The sequence below is a fragment of the Anarhichas minor genome, unplaced genomic scaffold (assembly GCF_050575085.1).
Source record: "Anarhichas minor isolate MPS153535 unplaced genomic scaffold, ASM5057508v1 ptg000027l, whole genome shotgun sequence".
Taxonomy (NCBI): domain Eukaryota; kingdom Metazoa; phylum Chordata; class Actinopteri; order Perciformes; family Anarhichadidae; genus Anarhichas; species Anarhichas minor.
This window is the reverse complement of record NW_027466473.1, coordinates 8,580,827-8,601,118: the sequence shown is the minus strand read 5'-3', so window position 1 is coordinate 8,601,118 and position 20,292 is coordinate 8,580,827. Positions and strand designations below refer to the sequence as shown.

Below are 20,292 nucleotides of genomic sequence, written 5' to 3'. Positions count from 1 at the left end.
AGAATTTTTTAATGTTTGAGAGTAAAATGGCATCTTCACTGTTTTTCCATTCTGTCGTATCAGAGTGCAGTAAGAAGGTTTTTGTGTCCAATTCTTTTATCACATAAGACATCCGATGATGTTCCCTATTGCCACCTTCTTATTTCCCTGAGAATTTTCTGATGTTCAAAATATAAAAAAATGACACATTGGCAAACCAAGAAGACCAGCGATGAGAGAAATCGCTGAGACAGAAGCTGCTGCACCAACTTTATAGAGGATCGTAGAAAGGACCGGAACGAGTGCTTTCATTTTATCTAATTGGTTAAAGCATGGAGACAATCTGCCGAGTTTATGTACGTGACCCTTCCTTTAAGTACGAGTACTGAGAGGCAAAAAAACAACAATTTCTCTCCTTGACTCTAAATCTTTGCTGATTCCTACTATTTAAATGCAAATTGCAATGCAGTTTTTGAGAAGAAAGCTGCCACAGAAACGGAGCAGTTTTTTTTCTGGTCACAGTAATCAGAGAGAAGTGTCGAGGCAGCGGGCGGGTGCCTGCTGGCAGGCGGCTGTAGTGCTTTTGAATACTTCCTTGTACCTTTTCTTGGATCTCCTGCTTCTCCTTCGTGGCCTCCTCCAGCTGGGCCTGCAGGTCACTGATCTGGCTCAAGTCCCTGGTAGACTAGTGCAAACACACACACACACACACACACACACACACACACACACACACACACACACACACACACACACACACACACACACACACACACACACACACACACACACACACACACACACACACACACACACACACACACACACACACACAAAGTTAGTAGAGAATTAGGATGTGTGTGTGTGTGTGTGTGTGTGAGAGATAGGAGGTTTATGTCGTATGTTTCAATTATTAAAAATAATGGAATGTAAAATGGTGAATGAATGTTATACTTCAGTGCCAAATCATTTGTCATGTGATCTGCTGCAGAACAGCTTGCGTCGCCCTGATTGCAGAGCGCACACTGTGTTTAGAGGGCAACATGTCCTCCAAACCTCAAAGCCACTCGACTTAAACATGCAGAAAGGAACAGAATGTTACAGACGGTACCCCGCAACTTCTCAAACTAGAGGAATTTTTGTCTGATTTTGGTCGGAGCAATGTACAAAAGTATGCAACAAAAGTAATTCATATTTTCAAGGCTCTCGAACTGTTCACGGAGGTTTCAGGCATGTTGGGTTACCTGGGCAACTGCAGCTTTGTGTTTCTTCATCAGCTCATTCATGTCCTCCTGATCCTCCTCCATACGAGACTGCAGGTCATTCTTCTCTCTCTGCAGACGGCTGACCTGCTCCTCCAACTGGAGGACAAAACGAGGAGGAGGAAACACGCACGTTTTAGGATAGAATGACAGGTCTTATTCATAAGCTATTGAATATGATAAATGGTCATTAGCTGGCCAGGCCGCGGCAGTCCTGAAATCTGATGGCAGTGAAACGCAATCTGGACGGGGGGCTCTGGCTGAGGGTGGATGAGACCAATTGGAGATAATCAATTGGCTCATTTAGGCAAGGAAAGGTGCAGCCTGTGCAGCATATTGCCGATGTCCTGTTTAGAGTTCCTCCTCTGTGTTCGGGGGTGGGGGTTTGGATTCAGACCCTCAATATGCATTCTCTAATCTGAGACATTAACAAGACCTTTCCTTGCCATAAATGCAGCAATTAACAAGCAAAGCACCGGCACTCAGCGCTCTGTGTGTGCCATCCCCAGAGACACAAACATCGTCAGTCTACGAGTCTGACATGCAGGCAGTACTCTCATGAGACAGCCATTAATGAGCAGATGGAGAGAGGAAAAAAAAATAAAAAATTCGACAAAGCTTATTTATCCATTAGAGCAAAAACGTTGAAATCAGATATAAGCCAAAGGGCATTTATTATTTTAATATCCCACCATAGATTTATGATGCATGCATATTAATGTTTAGAGCCCGGCTGCATTTTATTTAAGGGTGAAAGCTTGTGAGGCCAAGGCCCTCCATTAATTAAACACCGTTGGTTGTTTTGCTCATCAAAGGAAGAGTATAGAAACATTAACATAAACGATTTTATAAAGTCATCTGTTTACGCATTGTGAGAAAAAAAAAAAAATGTGTGCAGTCCCACGCTACAGATGTGAAAACTCACCGACATCTTAGCTTTGACCACATCCTCCATTTGGATATGCAAGTCCTCTATTTCAATCTCCATGCTCTTTCGAGCCTTCACAGCTGCCGCCGAAGTGAACTCTGACTCCTCCAGCTGTGAGAAACAGGAGGGAGGAAAAGGTACCCGCGAGGAGGTGAGGGGCAAACATTAGTAGGCCAAGATCAAGGAGCTATCCCGGTTGTTACAGAGGAATGAGGATTTTAACAACCTGGGCGTAGTTGTACCCTGAGACCAGACCAAATTCAAGAAGTGTGTGTTTTTGTTTTATCAGTATGAGACAGGTTTAAGTGTTCAACAGGTTGGCGTACTTGATTTTTGAATTGGGCAATCTCCCTCTTGCTGGGGGCGTTACTCTTCAGGTGGTCCAGCATTATCTGTGCATCAGCCAGAAGGACTTTGGTTCTCTTCAGGTCTTTCTTCAGCCTCTTCTCTGTCTCCACATCCTTCTGGCTCACCTGGATCACAAAACATACACCTTTCTAGCCAGTATTGTTACGAACTCTGTTTTTCTATCCGCCCTCTAAGTCCCACGCCACCACTCCAGACCCAAAAGCAGTTTTCTTTCCCATCAAAATAGAAGTGGTGCACACTAAATCGCGCACACTTAACCGCGCCGACAGAGACCAGAGGCGGAGTGACGGAGGTACCTGGTCCTGGGCGCTCAGCAGTTTGGACTCCAGCTCTCGTCTCTCACGCAACACTTTCTGCTTGTCTTCATACTCCTCCTCCAGCTGCACCTCCATCTGTTTCAGCTGCAGGACACGGGAACAGAGTGTCAGGATGCACAAACAGATGATCAGTGATAAACAGAGTCAGACAGAACACACCATCGACCATCCTGTTAGACATGGCTGCTCTCGCACATCAAAGACAAATGGATACCCCCCTGAGCCGATCTGCTAGCCTCTAGATCCGTCAACTTTGAAAATCAGATATTTTAGTTTTCACTTTTCATAAAGATACAAATGCAAGCACTATTTCTCCTCTAAGTTGTATTTATTTTGTTATTAATATGCATGTACTGTGTTGGATGTAAGATTTTTAGATATTGTTGTCATTTAAAATGATTATATTAGACAACCAACATGAACTTGAAATAACTTAAGTTGCATGGATCTCTAAGTACAATGAACTTTTGTGATTACAAATGTGTGTTTCTCAGTGCTGCCTTGACCAGGCCTGATCAATCGTCAGTTCAAGATAGAGAGGCTATGTTTAGAAAATAATATACACATGTGTAAGAGTGAGAATGAGCAGCACCCACCTTCTTACTGCAGGAATGCCTGATCTCCTCCACCTCTTCATCCTTACTCTCAATATCTTTAGAGTGGGTCTGCCGCTGCCTCTCCATCTCCATCTCAAGCCGCAGCTTAGCCTGAGTGCATGACGGGGACACACACATACAACAGAAAAGATGAAAAACAACACACACAAAAATACAAAAGAACAAAATTTGATTTTTACCATCTGTGACAAATGAGAGACTCAAATGTAATGATTTCCTAAACATGTTGCTACTTTTGAAGGCAGTTTTTTGTTAAGTTACGGGACTTAGAGAATTACAGTTTGGAGTTTGAAACACTGAATAGTGTGATATAAGCAGCTTTGAGCAGTAAAAACTCAAGTATTTCACCATACTGCATCGCCCTCTACCTGCTCCAGCATCTGGATGGTTCCAGCCTGTTCGTCCAGCTCCTCCTCCTGGTCTTTCACTTTGGCCTCGAGGTCGCGAAGTTGCTTCTTGATCTTGGCCAGCGAGGCTTCATCCTTCGACTCCTGGGAGGAGAGATCCTGCAGCTCGGCCTCCAGCTGCTGCACCTTCATATTCACGGCGCACAAGTCATTGTCCTTGTCCTGCAGGCGGAAGAGATACAGTAAAACGCACATCTGGACCAGCCCAGTTATGTCAAATAGAGAGCGGAGAGACCAGACATGTAGTCCCTGAGAGAGGCCATAGTGTAGTGTAAAGGGGCTTACCTGCAGCTGCTGGCGGAGGTTAAACATCTCACCAGTCATTAAGTCTTTCTCTCGAGCCAGCTTCTCCCTCTGGCTCCTTTCTCTTTGTACCTCAGCCTGAGCCTGGTTCTGCTCTAGGTCAAATCTGGAACACACACACATACACAAATATACTTCTTAACAAAATGGTAATTGTACATGAGAGTAGGTTTCCAAAGGGCTGAACATTTTTGCATAATAGTAAACTGTATATCTGTAATAAGTGCCAATCGGGCGGCAACCTCTGGTTCTAAAAAGTGAAGCCAATGCTTAAGTAACTTAAACTTGCATTATTTCTACTCGAGGCTTCAAAACGGCAGTCCACAAACCAATCGGTGACGTCACGGTGACTAGTACGTCCACTGCTTATATACAGTCTATGGTGCCAATTTGCAGAAGGCTACAAGAGATGTAGTAGATAAAACTGGTACATCAAGTCAATTGTCATTCAATATCTAACCCTAACTCCTGCTACACGCAGATGTTGAGCCTATGAGGCCATATCTGGACACAGAGGCCAACATCAGCGCTACCTCTATTTCAGGCTCAACTGTTGTCCCCTTCCGTTAGCAATCAATTTACAATTGGGCTGTAATGTGCAAAAGGCTTTTATTCAGTTGTCTGAGACAGAAACACTTATGGTTAGTGAACTTAACAGCCAAGTGTTTCATGCTGTCAGCTCGTTGTAATTCCCTGTTTTTCTCTCTGAAGCGTAGCTGAAAATAATTTCACCCACAGAGCATCTTCAATTAGCCACAGGGGAGAGATCACATTCTGCCACAGCGGTAAGCTTCTCAAGTGCTTAAAGTCTGAGTCATTTTCTCAGCTAATGCAATTCCACAGATTACAGAACATCTCAGTCAAATTAAAGAAAACGTTAGTGTTCTGCCGGGTGGGTCAGCGTGTCTGCGCCTGGCCTTTCAAGGAGAAAAGAGCAATATGTTCTCTGTATTTATGTGTACATCAAAACAAGGAAGTTTATGAAAGAAAGAAGGACAGACAGACAGACAGACAGACAAAGAAACTGCTACTGACTTCCTCTGTTTCTTCTCCAGATCATGGTTGCGACTATGCAGGCCCTCCAGGTGAAGCTTGGTGTCCTGCAGCTCTGCCATCAGTTTCTGGCACTTCTTCTTCAGCTGCTGCACAGAGCGCTGCACATCCTCATTATCTGTCTGCAAATCAGCCAGCTGCAGCGTGCACACACACACACACACACAAACACATGTAAACAAACACACAACATTTCTATTCTTCTTTTTTTGATAGTTAAATGCATATTGCATTTCTATAACTGGCAACAAGTGCATGTGTGGTATCCAAACATTATGATAAACGTCATTTGTTTAATGATTTAGGATTATAAACAGAGTTCCTTGCCCTTCTCTCGAGGTGTCTTTTGCTCTGCTGCTCTGTGTCCAACTTCTCATCAAACTCCTGCTGGAGTTTCTTTTTGGTGAAGTCCATTTCACGAATGGCTCGGTTGTATTTTATCCGCCACTCGCCTCCTGGAGGGAAGACATGCAATTCATAAAATGTCTCTGTGACATTTGGGTGTCTCCTGCCTTTGAAGCAGGTCTAGCAGGGTACACAGACTCAAAAACTCTGATGATGGATGCTGTGGATTATGGAGTACACTGCCAGGGCTGTGATGGTTATCAGATTCAAGAACCAAAATAACAAAATCTTTCAGAAAAAGAAAACGCCTTTCATCAAATTCCGACCTTTTGAGGTCAAAAAATTCGACAGGAAACTACAAAGCAGCCTTTGCGTTTTAGCTCTAATCTCGGATAAACCTGAGGTAAGAATTCAGAGCACACCACAATAGTAGTTAGAGTAGGACATGTCTAAGTGGCACTTTCCACAGTTCTTAGCCGACCCTAATTCTGGAGCTGTCAGAGGCTATCAGTACCATAACAGCGGCCAGTCAGATATTCAGGTTCAGGTTCATTTCCAAGCCTTATCATTTTAGAGGCTGTCCATTTCTCCTTCACATAGCAACACCGGCTCCTCCATCAGTGCTGCTCATTAGCATATATATAGCATAATGACAACTTGCAGGGCCACCGGCTCTGATCCCAACGATTATTTTCTCATTCATCTAAGAATTCTGATGTGCTCTGTAATGGCTTGTCTACCGAGGTGGGTTGAAGGGGGGTGGGAACGCAGAGAGGGGGGGTAAGAGTGGACAATATGCTCTCAGCGGGAGCTCTCTTTCACAGCAGGTGCAGACCAATCAGCAACAGGCATTAGTTGTATGCCTGGGAGCGAACATCTTAATCCCCTAACGGTCAATCCCAAACTTGGGAAATATACTTAATAGCATTATGCGAGATGTGACCAAGACTCGCTGCCATGTCTCCCGCTGAAACAGTCGAACAAAGCCGCTAATTCCCCCAGCTACAATTAGTATAGGGGAGATATTTTAAACTGTGCACGTAACGCTGGTATGAGCGCTCAGTAAATTATGCTTCTGCCCCGAGCTGACATGCCCATTAGGCAGGTCTTGGTAAGCTGCTGCAAATGTCGCAAGGGCCAATTAATTAGTGAATTTAAAACAAATGTGTAAAAGCACTGATGACCAAGATTGGGATTCCAAAGAGAGAGAAAAAGTTTTCTTTCTCAATTGTCTGGGGCATAAAATTAACCGCACAGAGAGATGACAGTCTCGGATGTCAGGCTGCAAATGAGGACGAGCGGTTCGTAGCTCAACTAACCAGCATCGTCGTCGTCATCCATCTCGCCGTTGAGGTCTGATGTTTTCATGAGCCGAGCTTCCATCACCTCCATCTCCTGTGAATCTAATTGTTTCTTCATGGCGTCAAACTTGGCCTGGAATGCACACGTTCGTACACCAATCAAAAAATGTCACACTGACATTGGAATTAGTTTTTTTGAAATATTACAATGTGAGTTTATATAAGTGTGTATGTGCCTGTAGATCCTTCATGTCCTTCTCCAGGCGGAGTCTCTCTGAAGTCTCTGTCTCCAGCATCTGGGATGCTGACTCACTGGTGCTTCTCTCATCAGCCAGTTCTGCCAGCAATTCTGAGATCTGGGGGACACACACACACACACACACACACACACACACACACACACACACACACACACACACACACACACACACACACACACACACACACACACAAAATATAATACCCGCTCTTAAACACAGTCATCCCAGCATGCATTGCCACAGGCGAAGGGACCCACCTTGCTCTCCAATCGATCCGTGTTCAGTCTCAGCTCGTTCCGCTCTTTCTCCACTTTCTCCAGCTTCGATTTCTGCTGCTGTATCTCCTCCTGTGGTACAGAACGTAGCCTATGTAAGTTATGTGTGATGTAACAGGCAAAACTGTGAAATATTAAGTGTTGCAAGAGACATTAAAAATGAAAAACAGGAAGTTCCATGCTGCAGTGGCAGGCAGTGCGTCATTAAAGGGGACTAGAGGCTGTCTGACAGGTATAGGGATCTATCGGTGTTGGGGTGCATCACACAGAAAGGCCTCCTCACGTCTTTGCCTCGCATCTGCTCCTCAGTGAGCTGGACCTTAATGAGGGGCTGGACTGTGGTGAAGAGCTTCCACCACGGCCAGTGCTTCACGCCGCGGTTCTTCTTGATGTTTTTCTGGAGGCAACGGATCGCTAGATCCTGAATCTAAAAACACACACAGGGAGAAAAAGTCACCAAACAGGAGCACATCTGGGACAACGTGTGTTTTTTTGTGGAGCAGGGGTTCTAAACGAAAGACATCACTTTTTTCTTTTAGCTAGCTAACGGTGGCATGGCTGTCTCTACCTGATGATGCGTCGGGATCGGCGGCTCAGTGGTTGAGCATAGCTGGTGTAGTGTACACACACACACAGAGATACAGAGATTGACTCGGTGGTAGCGCGATTTTAATGTAATCACTTGTAACTGTATCTGTAAATTGATCTTCCAATACAAATAAGTGCTTCCTAATTAAGACAAATGAGAGAATACAAGCTTTACTGCTGCAATTTGCACAGTACATGGTGTTAAATGCAGTATATAGAGATAACGTAATGGACAGATATCACAGGGCGGCAGTGTCCAGGGGGCCATGAAACAATGCCAGACAACAAGGAAAATCTTAATTACCCAGTGGAATAAATGTTTTACCGAGCTTATCTATTGTCGCCATATCATCCTCGCCACCGATGAACAATATTTGACAAACATTTCACTCCTCATTCTTATGCTATATTGCCTGTGTATGTGCTCCCGCAGCTAACCCGGGACTTGCCAGCCTCCTCTGGAGAGTTTCTGCAGAATGTGTTCCAAGGCTGGAAGCACATTTTTTTTTTGATTAATTAAATCAAACATGTTGGCAGATAATTCCAAGTATTACACGATTTCCATGCTGCTTATGCATGAGGCTCTCCAGCAGCAGCAGATTATGGGCAAACCCAATTAGAGCAACGCAATTCTCGGCATCAGGTACATTTCGCCCTGAAGGTACTGTCTATGTCCAATTAGGATTTGTCACACAGTGAAAGCCTTAACATGGAGCAGAATGCAGCGCATCTCTGACAGAAGCTTTAAACAGGTCTCACTTGTCATATTTAGTCTAAACTGAATAGAAAACAAACAAAAGAGTATACTACATGAACACTGTGGATAAACATGTTGGTATTCACATCACATTAAGAGGGCGTGACAGCTGTGAGACGTGAGAGATGGGAATTAGGTTTGTGAAGCCAAGATTATGACTAAAGCGTTTTTCTGTTTTCTCCCTTGATGTTCTACATTTCCATGCGAGTTGAAAATCACAATCTGTTTCAGTGTGTGTGCATGTATATGCATGCAGGCATGTCTGTACATATGTCAGACATCTGAGTGCTGCAATGTATATACGACTGCAGCGCTACTTGTGAAGCAAACATTTATGCTCAGTTTCTGAGGATTTCTTCAACAATGAAACAACCCGACCCGATCCCGGCCGACGTTACTGTCTTTAAGAGACTGTAGCGGGCTCGGTCTTGAAGCTAGAGGGAGGATATGCAAATCTACACAACCTACATTTAATGAATCCATTGGTGCCAACCATTCCACGCTAGCTTGTCGGGAAGGGGGCTGAATAACGCTGCAAAATTGGGCTACATTTTGGCGAGGGGACAACTGGCCTCGCAATTTATGAAGGGGTCCCTTGAACTGTAATCTGAAGATATCTGACTGGAAATAGGTTCTGTGGGCTGCCACAAGTCTTCCCTTCATATACAGTATTCATAAGCAGTTTTTGCATGCAGTCGTATTCTCAAAATGGTGTATTTGAATATGTCTTGGAATTGCTTAAATTGGGGATGACTAGAGAAACTTCTTCTATAAAATGACCTGCTGTGACCACTAAGATAATCATCACAGCTTCATGAAACTTTACAACCACAAACTACAGACCGTGGCCGTTCAGAGGATGTATGGGCTTCCTAAATACAGTATATTGACAATGAGGGGGTTAGCTTCGACTTACAAACTATTTATAGAAATGTACCTTACACCAATGCAGAGCCTATCTACGCCTTTACAGCGGGAGGTATTCATGTTCGTTATGGAACTATGGGTTTGCATGTTTCAAATGAATGAGATATCCTGCATCTCCGTCTGATAAAGGTTTATATAATTCAGTGAGCACTGTTGCAATGAGTAGGTATAGTATGAGAAGGCTAAAGCTAGCTTATGATTGCTGCTTTACACAGATTTCAAAGCAAATAACTAAAAAAACGAAAAGAAGACATATAAACATCTGTAGGGTACCTGAAGGACAAAACCCCCAATGCGGCGAGTGCCAGCTGAGGGAAAATAACAGACTTTTAAAATGTCAGGTTGTCCCCTTGAGGAAGCAGTTGACAGTTGAACGAGAGGAGGGGGAGGGGGGGGGGGGGGGGGTTAAAACACAAGAAAAATTATGGTTTTGTCATTTAATGTCACATGGGCTTGGCACAGCTTCACAAGGTTAACATGCCAGGGACTATCAATCAAGGGAACTGGTGACTGTCTGTCACATCCATGTACATCAACCAGGAAGTGTCGGAGAGGCTTCACCAGAACACATCCGCACTGTTCCAGAGGCGCAGTATCATCGACTGAACCTGCTAAAACGGGATACTTCAAATCAGTGCAAGAGGCAATGGAGCCCAATCAATATTCGCAAAGGGATGAATGGGTAACAGCAAAGGCGCAAGTGGACCTTATTATGTGATGATTATTCTAAGATTGAACAGCAACACACTCTGTGAATCACGGAGAGAAGCAGAGATGAAAATCACTCCACAGTCCTGCTTCTGTTCCATTAATCTGGTGTCGACTAATTGAATCAGGAATAATACGAGCAGAATGAGATTCAGCGGGGAAAAAAAATTTAAAAAATAGCGTTTCGGGTAATCATTGCAAGAAGAGAGACGTGTAATAAATCCAGCGTACTGTGGTTGCTTGAGCAGTAGGTGAAAAAAGGAGAAATCAAGGAAACTAGACTTGGCACTGCTCCTCACTTCTGGTTTCTCCTCAGCACGCATTTTCACATCTCAGTCTGACACTTGACTGCAGATACCGACCTAATAATGTTATTTACACCTTTAGAGGGCTTCAGATGATAGGCCGTTCCATTATTGGAAAGACTGGAGTTCGATAATGTACGATTGGATTATTCTAATGCAGTGAATACCTGCACCGAGCTGTGCCTGACACTGACTCAGACTGGGCTGCATGTTTGGAATATAGACTCTATTACAAGAAGTGGACGTAGTCTCACCCATTTGTATGTGGAGAGTGCCACTTTGACGCCTGGACTTGAGCATTTTGGCCGTCACCATCTTGGTTTTTTGCAACCAGAAGTGACATGAGTGGAAGGAGCTCAAGTACAACCGAACGCTGAATGAGACATTTTTAAGCGACCCAAATGTTACAATTAACTTTCATGAACTGAAAACACACTGTGAAAGGGTTAAAGTTGTACGAAGGTGGACTTTGCTACTTTTGGACAGGACCAGACTAATTGTTTCCCCCTGTTTCCAGTGTTTGTGCTAACCCAAGAGTACCAGCTGCTTGATAGCTGGTTGTTGATAGTAGCTTGATATTTACCATACAGACATGACAACATGGCATCATTTGACTCTCTCTATTATTATTTAAGTATCACAACTGGTCCTTAAATTGGAAATCTATAGATATGAGTGATATTTGTGTTTGTATGTGGGCTCTGCTGCATTTAGTTTTTGATTGTCCTGCTGGAGGTAGGCAAGGTTTTGTGACTGAATTGAACTTAGCGATTTTTGAGAAGAAGAAACGCGTATGACCATGAAAGCAACGTGCATAATCATGTGCACAGTTTGAATAAGCCTCTACACTACATCCCCCTGAGTTGATAGAATCTGCTGTCACAGTCATAATTGTATGTAACATTGAGTTTAAGAGCAATGAAATTACAAGAAATCATGAACTTATCTCTCTATTAAGGATGTATTTGCGGGAAATAAGGGGCACATGGGGCAGAGGGGAAAAAAACTGCCTCTTTGCTAATGACTTCTGTAATTGCACAGTTGCCTAGCAATTTTGAATGGTTCCTTGCTGTTGATTTACTTCTCGTCCTCACAGATTGTGAAGCGCCGGGCTCTTAGCCTGCTTCACTGTGTGAATAATGACCTATGAACCTAATAAAGAAAATACATTGGCCTCTCTTGGTTCCACATTTTCCATTACTCAGACTCGACTTGTGGTAGAAACAGTAACAACAGAAGAGAGCTGGAAGTCCAGTCATATAAAAGGTCATATTGATTTACCTCATTGCAAAGATGACAATTTCATAGTTTTACTGGCATCATATCTGCTCACTAACAGCATGTAATACTGGAAGGAGAGCAACGATGTTGATTCCGTTTCTGCTGGTTCATCACTAGCCAGCTGAAGCAGCACATTCACTTAAATAGTAATCCCAGAGAGGGAGAAGCACTGTGGGGCCCCATACATCACAGGGGGACATGTATGAGGTCCAGAGAGATGGACCCATCACATGCTGGGAGAGAGATGGAAGATGGGCGGAGCAGATGGGTGTGTGAGTCAGCAGTATGTTTGATAAGGCTACACTCAAGAGGAGCAGTTCTGATGAAACGTAACAGAAAGTGGACGGGTCTCTTTCAAATATCCCCCTGGGAGAGCTGATTGGACGGATTACCGAACAGGAGGTACGGAGGAGAGGGCAACAGATTTAGAGAACAGGTTTATAATTAGTTGAAGATTTGCAGCAGAGTGGGTTGGATCTACCCAAAGAGCAGAGCTAACATGCACTAAAATTAGCTGTGAACAAGGAACTCTCAACTCCTGGTGGGGTCGTAGGGAACAAGGCCTCTGGGGCCCATTCCATTCATTCTCCACCTACCTAATAAAAAAAAAAAAAAAGAGCTAAGCAGCTAAATGGACCTTGATTGATGGACCTTACTTTACCTTAAGTATCAAATGCCTTTTTGCATTTGAAACTTGTCTCGCCAGATCAATAATTCAGTTTAAATGTCAACACCTTTGGTGTTTCGGGCTTAGACTAACTTTAATTAAAGACTAAGCCGTTCGTCTCATGTGAAGTCTTTTCCTACCTTCCTCTTCTTGAAGGCTTGCCGTGCCAGGTGGCCCCTACAGGCAGCTTGGAACAGGGTGAGATTACGCTTGGTCTGCTCATCCCTCTGCTCCTCCAGCTTGGCCAAGGTGCCGGCTCTGAAGAACAACTAGAACAAAACACATAAAACCAAATGAATTTATTAGCGATGGACAAAATGAGTGAGAGATTGTGTAACGCTTATTTTAGCCAGGGGGAAATTGGATTTAGAGGCAGCGCTTTAGAGCAAAATATAAACGGAACCGAGTTTAAAAAAAAGAGAAATAAGTAAATAAGTGCACTGAAGCAGTTAATCAATAAGAGGCAGTGTAATCCACGGACAAGTGAGTCTTATCTAAGTGGGAAAGCTGTGATTAAGTTATTATCTCGGACAATCAGCCTTGTCTGTTTCTCATCTAGGCCAAAAGTAAAACACAGGTAAACAGCCGATATAAAGCAGATCACGCCACCGGCCTCAGAGGGATTGGGCACTGTGAATGCATTCCAGATATGATGGCAGCAAGCTATTAAAATAGATGGATGACGGACTGTTTCCACCCAAGGTCTCTCTGCACAAGTCCCAATGCTTTACAAATGACCAAATCCATATGTGATTTGTTAACAAAGCCGAAGCTGGAAATGATGGAGCAGCTGAAGGCGGGGAATCTGCAAACCAGTTGGGAGGAGTGATGCATTCAATGACATCAGTGAATATTACATTTCAAATTGCTTCGTGGGGGCCAGAGCAGAAGCCATTTGTCATCATCAGGCGCATGCAGTACTTTGTAAAGATATCTTTGGCTGTGCTGTTTTTCAGACACGTGGCCATCTCTAATGGCTGTCAAAAAGCTGTGACTCCGCTGCCGTAAGGTTACATGGGGGCTGGTGTAATTGGCATGCAAGTGAGCCAGGTTGCTAGGACGCCACTAAAACGCTTTGCGAATGGCCAACTGTGCTCGTCTACTTCTGAGCCCTTTTCACACTCGAAAGTGTGGCTCCATGCGAAGCTGCCTCCGAACCGTTCTCGAGTTGTGTGTTTTAAAAAGGAACCCTGCGCAGCGCACATATCTGGGAGCACAAGTTCCACCGTTTTCTACATTATTGTTCCCTTTCGTTTCCTTCTTGGCTGATGGCCACTTTCCGGCTGATAGGATTAGACCTCAGTGTGCCAGGCAGTGTTTACTGTGATTACTTTACAACGGTCATGGGGAAAAACAAAGAGAACCATCAGTTGCGAGAATTTGCTCTAATGACCTGAAAAGAAAGGGAGAATTGCGGTCGGGCAGGGTGGAGAAATGTCTCTCGGGTTGCCACTGGCTACACGACTGAAAGAAGGGGAAAGGCTTGGCAACTTTCCAAAAAACAGGATGACAAAGAAAACCTCAAGGAGGGACAGGTGTAATGAAAGACACACTCCCCCCAGACAGTGAAGTGTCTTTTTAAATAAAAAAATACAAGGATAAAGAGAGCCTTGCACTGCAGCTATCTGCGTTAGAGCTTTGAGAGGAGTCAAACTGGCAGCGATTTACAGCAAAGGTTTATTCAATCGTTTTAAAGCTGTTGTAGTCGTTTGACATGCGGTGGCATGACTTACCCTACTGAGACCCATGTGGTAGCTGCTCTTCTCCAAATCCAAGGACTCCAGTAGCTCCTCCACCGCCTGGAGTAAAGGCACACATGTACAGAAACAAAAACACACGCTTAGTCTTTCAACTGCTGCATCCAGGGGGAACTTCTACTGACACCGCAACACTTCAGTAGTCCACAGCTCTCAGTTGCCATGCTGAACTAATGGTACAGTGCCGTGCCGTGCCCCCCCCCCCCCCCTTCTTCTCTTGCATCCATTCCTAGCTGGACTTTTGTTTTGAAAGGAATTCAGTAAGCACAGGAAAAGTTTGGCTCCTTAGAACCTCACAACTACAACGCAATTACGACCTGTCCCCCTCATAATCCACCTGCTCCTGGCATATTCCTCACGACCCCCTCTGTGGTCTCGGCCCTCTTGCAGCTTTGAACGCACATAGTCGATGCAGAGGTACACCATCAGCCAGCCTGGAGCCTCCCCCTGTCCATCCACATGCCTGTGTGCTGTAGGTGTATTGTTGTCTCAGCCGCCTCTCTCTACTCGAGCCTCCAGCCTGAAAGACCACATCTAGATTACACCAGGAGAGGTTTGCCACGAGCACTGAGGGGCTTTTGTTTGCCAGCGTTTCCACAGAAACTCAGCCACAAAACAGGGGACACAGGGGGAAAAGAGCTTTTCTCTCCCGTCAACCTCATTCTTTCACTCGCTCTCATTTCTCTCTAAAAACAAACTTTTATATTTGTTTCCACTGCACTTCAACCAGGGCTTCTCTCGCAGAGGTCCAGTGCACAATCATTATTTATACATTTAAAACAAAAGCACTAAAGATGTGAAACACCTGCACTGTCAAAACGACAGGGGAAAAACCTTGGCAGTTAGTTTTCAATGCCCAGATCACAAAAGAAGACAATAACATCTTCTTGAATGGTATTTTGTTGCTTTGAGCGCACTTTCTAAATATTAAGCCACACTGCAGATCTGCCACTTTAACAGGGAGGGGATCCTGATAAGGTTAAGTTGATTAGATAATTCCAGTGGCTCTGATCAATGAGGGTTTATTTCTCTGTCAGTTGACTGCTGACAAATCAGGGGCAGATGTAATGAAGCTGCCTCTTCACAACATCAATCTTCACTTGCGCTTGGCCACTGGCGGAGCTGCACATTTCCCTCCCGCGTTGATTGACTCACTCTCTTCTCGTCCTTCACAATGTAATTCCTGCCGTGCTTCTTGGTGAGGTGCGGCGCCAGCACGTCAAAGCGCCGCCGGAACTCCGAGAACACCATGTGATCGGGGTAACCTGCAAAGGTCGGCATGGAACAACAACATTAGATTCTGGAATTGTTTGTAGAGTGTGACAGGGACGTCGGGAGAAAAAAAAAGAAAGTAGAGGTCTGTATTTCTATGTGCGTCCTTAGCATGTGAGTTATAGGCAGTAATCTCACCTTGCCTGTAGATCCGGAGAGCATCCAACAGCTTGGAGCCGCGCAGCTGAGCACGGAGCAGGGCTACATCGAGCTGCATTAAGCCGGGATCTCCAGTCTCCCCTTGAGCCTCGCATTCCCCTCCTTTGAACAGGGATCCAGTCAGAGCATTGAGGGCATCTGCCTTCGGCAATATGCAGTGAACAAAGTGAGTCCTGGACCTCCGCACCATGTCAAGGAGAGCATCCTGGAAGAAAAAAAAAAGAGCAGTGCAATGCAATATCTTCCACAGGCGTATCTACATGGAATCAGTAGCCTAGCTGCTTTACATAAAGCAACCAAATGCTACACATATTAGTTTCAGACATCGTAAACCTTACAATATCACATTAAGTAAGTACTTTGTGCTTCAATGGTCACATGCTGGTTAAATCTACTGTCCACAAAGTGTTTCACCCTTTCCTTTCATCTGGTTGTTGCTACTATACGTACAAGGTTTGGGGAGCAAACAGCCCAGTATTTGTGGGAATTGTTGTTTTGGATTGGAGTCCACACCTCACGGTCAACTTTCCTAACCATATCTCAACCCTCATGTATTTGCCATAACAACGCCGTGTGCAGAAAACAGCGTTTTAAAAAAGAAAGAAACATTCATTTTCATAAAATGCTGTCTGTGAAAATAATCCAGTGTATCGCAGAAGGGTTGGAAGCAAAATAGCTGCAGACAGAGCTGTTCTCATAGCACACTAACACCGGGCCTAATATCATTTTCAAATCCGTCTCTGAGCGCAGCCCAAATATTGGCCGTCGTCCCATCCATTTCATTTAAAGCTGCGTAGGGCAATTTGTGTCGGCTATGGTGTCCAAAGGACACCACTATACAAATGCACAACGATGAGCCTTGATTTACTCATCACATCAACCTGTCGAGTTCCCACCACAAACAGGATTAATGAAAAAAGATGCAGACCGGGATGTTGATTCTCAGCGTCCTTGGCAGTACAGGCACATGATGTTTTTGAAACTAGACAGTGGACAAAAGTGTAAAAACAAAGACTGATTGATTAGTTTCATCCTCTCCTCTCACCACTTGAAGCTTTATCTGGATGCACAAGGACTTCTTCTTGATGGCAGCCACCCCTGTGGTGAAGGTCTTCCTCATGCTGGTGGCCCGTCGCAAGGACAGCTGGGAAACGCCTTCGAGGCCCGCGATGGACCCGGACAGCACAGTGGCTCCAGCCGCACGGCTCGTGAACAACGAGCTGATGATCTTCCTGCAACAGATGCACTACTTCAGCCTCAAGTCTGGTCTAAAACTCCCCCCCCCCTTCCCCACCTCCTCAATGCATGTGTGACGCTTACTTTTGGGAGTCCTGCAGCAGGCTTGTGGCGTTGGTAGACGCTGGATTCTGCTTGGCGTAGTTCAGCCACCCGCAGGCATCGTACTCCACCCAGTCAGTCCCGTGACTGTGGCCCAGCAGGAAATGATGATCCTTTTCACTCTTCAAGAGGAAAGTGTGACCTGATGGGAACGCAGGAAGCAATGTGAGATTCCCCGGCTCATTGTACGTCACGCAGAGAGACGAGCAGTCTCCTTTAGGAGTTTAGGAAAGTCGTATGCAGGGTTTGTCTTGTCTTGATTACTATGTATATGCAAAGGCTGTCACAAACCTACATAAACTTACAGTGTTAGTAAAATGTGGTAGACTATGAAAAAAAAGACAATCAAAAAGATACAGGTGATAAACTAGACAGAGAAGCTCAAATCTGGTTTGTAATTTTGAAACAACACTTTTATAGAATTCCATGGAGTTCTGTTGGGATATTTTGTATGCATGATACAATAAGGTTTACTGTGACACAAAAGAGTCTTCACTGGAGAACTGTAGTCTCAGATATATTGGGACAAAATGCATGGTGAAATGTCTTCATCCAAAATTAAAGCTGTACCAAGAGTTGGCAAATAACGTGAAAGATTCTGCGCTCACATATGATCACACATTGCACATAGTATTTCATGCCAAAAAAAAACAGAGACGAAAGTTCACACCAAGCAAGTTTATTTGCACCCCGTTATTCGGTTTGGCAAGATCATTAATATTAATGTGGCATCAAATACATTTGGATTAAATATTCACTTTTTTATTAAAAGGTCGACTGGAATCCTTAAAATAAGAGTTACCAGTCAATGTCTGTACACTAAAGGCTGTTGTATTAGCTTCAAGTGTGTCTGTGTGTGTTTGTCCTCTCCTTGCCTTTGCTCTCGCCCTCAGCAGGTCCGTAGTAGCTAAAGAGACGTCCCAACAGGGTTTCCTCTGACCCTCCGGGCTGCAGCGCCTCCTCCTCCATCAGCCACAGCAGGCCCCGAGCCTCATCTGTTCGCACCGTCCGTACCTGTCGAATAAACGGTCATAGCTCCTTAGTGCAATCATGGCGGGGACACAAAATGCTCCGTTTTACTGTCGGAAACAATGCCACAAGGGTAGAAAAACATCTCACCAAGACTGCCATGATCACTGTACCTTTAGCTAACTTTCCATTTGATTTATTTGACTCAAAAAGATTGTTTTACCAACAGTCCCTTACACGTTGTCCCACCGCCTTGCCACAAGGACATGAATAAATCGGAGGGTGTTTCAGGGTTTATTGTTCATCCACTTTCTGGGTACTTAAAACATACTGCTACTTGTGAAGGATTCTGAGAGCTGGCCTCCTATAGTCAGTGTTCCCTTGAATATTCTTCTCTACTAAATGTCAGTAAAAGTGATGGGGATGTTTTTACCAGTATGAGCCGGTTGTTGACAGGCCCGAGAGCAAAACTAGCATCCGAAATTAAAGTTTCAAAAGAATTTGTGGTCTCTGCACCCTCCAGCAGTTGCTGCGATAATGGCGTAATCAATTTAGCTTTTCCTTATAATCGAAATGGAAACAAAAAAGAGCTCATGAATACGGAGAGTGGTGGGGGGGGGGGGGATTAAAAAGTAATACAATTAGTATTACAATTAGTGTGAGCACAGAGAAGGAAATAAAACCCACTCCGGCAGTGATGATCATGGAATAAGTGCATGAGAAAGGTTCTTGTTGTGTCCATGTACGATAAATAACAAGTACGTGTTATTGGACAGTGCAGCTTTACATTACACTTTAAAAGCACACTGTGTTTGTTTCTATTTTTGCTCTTAAACCTTTGCCAGAGTCCTATACGTTTAGATGATGAAATAAGACACTGTTGTTTTGTGGATGACAATGAGCTCCAGGGAGATTGATCTCCACACTGAGGCAGCCAGCTCCGTTGGCATGGCTTGACGCCTGAATCCAGCCCGGGAGCTTGGGGAACCAAACTCACAAAACCTAAAAAAAATGTTTTTAGCAGCTATCAGGAAGTTACACTGGAGACATCCTTATCAGCAGTGCACACAGCGCTGACTTCAAATACAACACAGAGTATCAGTTTGGAGGAGACATATGACAACGACGAGGCAATGAATTGAGCGTTAAGGCTGTTTGCGATAACGGACATCTGAGCTACAACAGAAGAAAAAAAAAAATGAATACATGTGTGAGTTGAGAAAAAAAAAAAAGAATCAAACTGTCTTTTCATTCTGAGCAGCAGATCTTTAAAGTTGACTTTAGAAATGACTTTGATGGATCTGTGTTTCTTCCCCTTTGGTTTTCAGTGGGATGTACTACAGTTCAATTTCTTCTGATGACATTCCCGTGAGACAGTGGACCCTATAAAAAGCAAAGCACTCAAAGAGAACACATTGGAATTATACCAAAGTGATCTATGACTCTTCAAACTCTGCCATTTCTGTTTCCATGGTGCAGATCACAGGCTGCAGAGGGCAAACATCGATTTTCTTTCTAAATGTCAATTCTATAACCTTTCTGTTCCGGCTCCTACCCTCCTGTTTGAGCCTCTGCCAAACACCTTTCAATGTTTCAAAACTCACACGAGGAAAAAACATCTTATGCTAAAAGATGGCATTTATTGTTGATTGAAAAAGGAAGATTCAGATAACCCTGTGAAAATAGATCATCAAGGACTGCAGATTTATGCATGAAAATACCCAGAAATGAGAGCCAGAGATGAAGACAACAGACACATGGAGACACTGAACTTACCAGCGCTTGGCTTGAGGCTTGGTCTACCACTGCTACAGACAGGGAGGTGCTGGGCTCCGTGTCATCTAAGGCAAGCTCGATGTTCTCCTGAAGGACGACAGGCAGATTGGCTCTTTAATGACTTGTGAGGATGTGAAATCAAAGAAACAGGAGATTCAAATAGTGTTGGGGTTTTCTTTGGAGCGTGCATATAAAAGAAACTCGAAAAAAAAAGGGATCTCTTTAGATTATTTTTTGGAATCAAATTTCAAAAGTCACTCAGTGATTGACATCGATTTCATCATGGTGGTTAGTTCAGAGGCCTGGGTTAATGGGTTTCTACGGATATAGACAAGCATATTTAATCAAGCTGGGGGGCAACATTCATGAAAT

The 20,292-nt window shown here is 44.2% G+C and overlaps 1 protein-coding gene across 1 annotated transcript in view; it reads right to left on the bottom strand.

The window, feature by feature from the left end:
• The window catches only part of LOC142959874 (unconventional myosin-XVIIIa-like), a 58,423-nt gene that overhangs the window by 14,504 nt on the left and 23,627 nt on the right, over positions 1–20,292 (bottom strand). The window contains exons 20-41 of the mRNA XM_076101378.1: positions 19,921–20,007; positions 18,051–18,189; positions 17,158–17,317; positions 16,883–17,069; positions 15,817–16,042; positions 15,562–15,671; positions 14,383–14,448; positions 12,790–12,918; positions 7,700–7,843; positions 7,399–7,488; positions 7,118–7,237; positions 6,900–7,014; positions 5,563–5,690; positions 5,218–5,372; positions 4,165–4,288; positions 3,841–4,041; positions 3,452–3,562; positions 2,835–2,939; positions 2,496–2,642; positions 2,167–2,280; positions 1,224–1,340; positions 581–664 (exon numbers count right to left, since the gene is read on the bottom strand). Of these exons, the coding sequence (XP_075957493.1) occupies positions 581–664; positions 1,224–1,340; positions 2,167–2,280; positions 2,496–2,642; positions 2,835–2,939; positions 3,452–3,562; positions 3,841–4,041; positions 4,165–4,288; positions 5,218–5,372; positions 5,563–5,690; positions 6,900–7,014; positions 7,118–7,237; positions 7,399–7,488; positions 7,700–7,843; positions 12,790–12,918; positions 14,383–14,448; positions 15,562–15,671; positions 15,817–16,042; positions 16,883–17,069; positions 17,158–17,317; positions 18,051–18,189; positions 19,921–20,007 (2,859 nt within the window). The remainder of the gene's footprint in view (positions 1–580; positions 665–1,223; positions 1,341–2,166; positions 2,281–2,495; positions 2,643–2,834; positions 2,940–3,451; positions 3,563–3,840; positions 4,042–4,164; positions 4,289–5,217; positions 5,373–5,562; positions 5,691–6,899; positions 7,015–7,117; positions 7,238–7,398; positions 7,489–7,699; positions 7,844–12,789; positions 12,919–14,382; positions 14,449–15,561; positions 15,672–15,816; positions 16,043–16,882; positions 17,070–17,157; positions 17,318–18,050; positions 18,190–19,920; positions 20,008–20,292) is intronic.